General features: G+C 41.0%; 1 protein-coding gene across 1 annotated transcript; it reads right to left on the bottom strand.

Annotated features, from left to right (window-relative positions):
* Positions 1–885: 885 nt before the first annotated feature.
* Positions 886–1407, bottom strand: LOC124939237 (uncharacterized mitochondrial protein AtMg00810-like). Its single transcript, XM_047479730.1, has 2 exons — positions 1290–1407; positions 886–1184 (listed from the first exon to the last, which is right to left on the bottom strand). The coding sequence occupies exons 1-2, from the start codon at positions 1405–1407 to the stop codon at positions 886–888; spliced, it is 417 nt and encodes a 138-aa protein (XP_047335686.1).
* Positions 1408–3117: the final 1710 nt, after the last annotated feature.

The following is a 3117-nucleotide window of genomic DNA, read 5'->3' as shown; positions in this document are numbered from 1 at the left end:
ATATTAAAAAATTTGCAAAAACGGAAAAATGTTGGCGTTCTATTTGATCTTTCTAAGAACAGCTATGAAGATATGAAACTCTAAAAAAATAGATATTTACTAAAGAGAAAAAGTCTTAAGAATCTTAAGTGTTGCATATTCAACCTTTAGAAACCACCCTTATATAAAAGTAATTAGCCTAGAAACCCTAAATTACTTATACCTACAGGCTCAAGGCTCAAGCCCATTAATAATAAAATAAACCATAATTGTATAAAAGACAATAAAGGCCTAAAACTTTCAACTTTCTAACAATCAATGCTTAAACTCACAATGTCCCCCGTAAGCTTGATTTGATTCGAGATTCCTCACGCCGAGCAGCTCTCGCATCTCTGTAAATTTGACTCTTGCTAGTGCCTTAATGAGAATGTTTGCACGCTTCTCTTTAGTGCCTACAAACTCTACAACGATCTGTCGATTCTTGACGCATTTACGGATGAATTGGAACCGAGTGTCGATGTGTTTTCTACGTCCATGAAACACTAGGTTCTTCATTAATTTTATTGCGGACTTGTTGTCTACATAGAGGGTTACCGGTCTCGGCTCGCATCCGAGCACCTCGCTCAACAAGTTTCTTATCCAAAGTCCTTGGCACAACGCTGCAATAGCTGCCATAAACTCCGCCTCACATGAAGATAAAGTAAAAGTTCGTTGCTTCTGAGATTTCCAGGTGATTAGATTACCGTTGAGATAAAAGACCATCCCTCCAATACTTTTTCTATCGTCTATGTCACCGGCTAAGTCGCTGTCAGTCAAACTAACGAGTTCTTCAACTTCTCGTCCTCTTTTTAACTGAAACCTATAACTCATCGTTCCCTTCACGTAACGAAGAATGTGTTTTACTGCCTATTGGTGTAGAGCGGTAGGCTTCTCCATGTATCGACTCACTATGCCAATTGCATAAGAGATATCAGGTCGATTGTGCGTCAAGTACCTGAGACACTCGATGATACGCCTATACTCCTTCGGATCCACTAAGCTTCCTTCCACATCCTTTTTGAGCTGCAACTTTTCTTCAATAGGATACTTGCTCGAGTTACAATCCTCCATTATAAACTGTTTCAACACCTTCTTTGCATAAGCTTCCTGCTTCACCTCAATGTTATCTTTCTTCTGGTCCTCCTCAATACCAGGAATTAACCTGACTGTGTAATGTTTCGCCACCGGTGCAATTTTCTCCTCAAAATCATTTCCATGCTTCTACACATAGCCTTTTTCTAGCAATCTCGCTTTGTGCTTGAGGATGTTACATTCATTTTCTCTTTTCAACTTGAAAATCCACTTTAACTCGATGGTCTTTTGACTGGGTGGTAAGTCGGTGAACTCCCATGTCTTATTCTTCCTGATAGACTCAAGCTTTTTGTTCATGGCCTCATTTCACGACTCTTCAACTACCGCCTCGTGATATGTTGTTGGCTAATCAGTGGTGAGAAACAACAATTCAACAGGATTCATCTCTACCAGTGGTGCCTCTAAATAGACATCTCATAGGATTCTGAACTCCACGGGATTTTGTACGATCTTTTTATGGTTGTTGCACCACTCCCACTTCTTCTCCTCCTCGAATATGGCATCTTTGCTCACATAGATTTTTTCCCGATAATTTTCTTGTCGCCCTCATTGAGCTTCTCTCGATTGCCCGTCATATGGTTTCTTGCTCCATTGTCAAGGTACCACACATTAGTGTGATTACAATCATCTCCACTTGCGAGGAGTTTCTCCATGACTTTCTCTTCATTGAACACCACCACCTCTGGTACCTCCTTGGACGGTTCTTGCATGAGCTCTTCAAGGTTTGTCTTCTCGTCTCCTTCAACAAACATTAATACCAACTCCTCGTTAAAGAAGCTAGCAATGTTTGCATCATCGTCTTCGGGCAAAGCTTTCGTCACTACCTCAGCACACATTAATGTTGAATCCTCGTCATAGAAGCTAGTGAGGTTTTCCTCATCGTCAAAACTATTGTTAGGGCATTTAGACGCATAATGCTCATACTTTTGACAAGCATAACACTTCACTATACTCTTGTCTTTGCGGGGCTTGGTATCTTCTTGTCGAGATGATATTTCTACACAAACTCGCCCTTGACATTGCCCGTTGCCGTTGTGACTCGACGTTCCAAAAGAAAATTCGACTTCTCCGTTTTTCTTCATTCGTGACATTCATTCATCATTCATGAGCAATAGGTTCTCCTCCTCTTGGTCTCCTTAGCCGTGAAGTCTCTCATCGTGTACTTTGAGACGACCGACGATCTCTTCGACGGTCATATTCTTCAGGTCACCAAGTTGCTCGATCGCTGTAACGATCTGCATGTATGTTTGTGGTAAGGCTCTAAGGAACTTCTTGACGACGGAGATATCCTCCACCTTCTCTCCCAACGAGTGAATACCCGTCACGATGGATGTCAATTTCTTGGCGAAATCATCCACCGATTCCCCATTCTTCATACGAATCGCATCAAATTGTGTCTTCAAGGTTTGCACTTTTCCCTCCTTCACTCCATCCACTCCAACATACATTGTCTTTAGCGTCTCCAACACTATCTTGGCGGAATCCTTCTCAGCCACCTTGAGAAGGACGTCCTCAGGAGGTGCTTGATAGATGGCGGCAAGAGTCATTCTATCCATCCGTTCGTCGACATCTTCGAGCATCACGGCTTCCTACACTCCTTGTGTTTGTAAGTTTACCCGCATATTCAACGCCCACACCGAGTAGTTACTTTTCGTGAGTAACGGATAAGAGAGCGTCACGTTCCCTTCTTTTCCAATCTCCATTGTCTCCGCATCTCTAGTTGATCTTGTTGACGCCATGTTCTTCAATCTAGCTCTGATACCAAATGTTGTCTTTGACTATTTGATCTTTCTAAGAGTAGCTATGAAGATATGAAACTCTAGAAAAATAGATATTTGCTAAAGACTAAAAAGTCTTAAGAATCTTAAGTGTTGTATATTCAACCTTTAGAAACCACCCTTATATAAGATTAATTAGCATAGAAACCCTAAATTACTTATACATATAGGCTCAAGCCCATTAATAATAAAATAAACCATAATTGTATAAAAGACAATAAAGGCCTAC

This window comes from Impatiens glandulifera, chromosome 5 (assembly GCF_907164915.1).
Source record: "Impatiens glandulifera chromosome 5, dImpGla2.1, whole genome shotgun sequence".
Classification (NCBI taxonomy): Eukaryota; Viridiplantae; Streptophyta; class Magnoliopsida; order Ericales; family Balsaminaceae; genus Impatiens; species Impatiens glandulifera.
The sequence above is the reverse complement of the archived record's forward strand: the minus strand, read 5'-3'. Positions and strand labels throughout refer to the sequence as shown.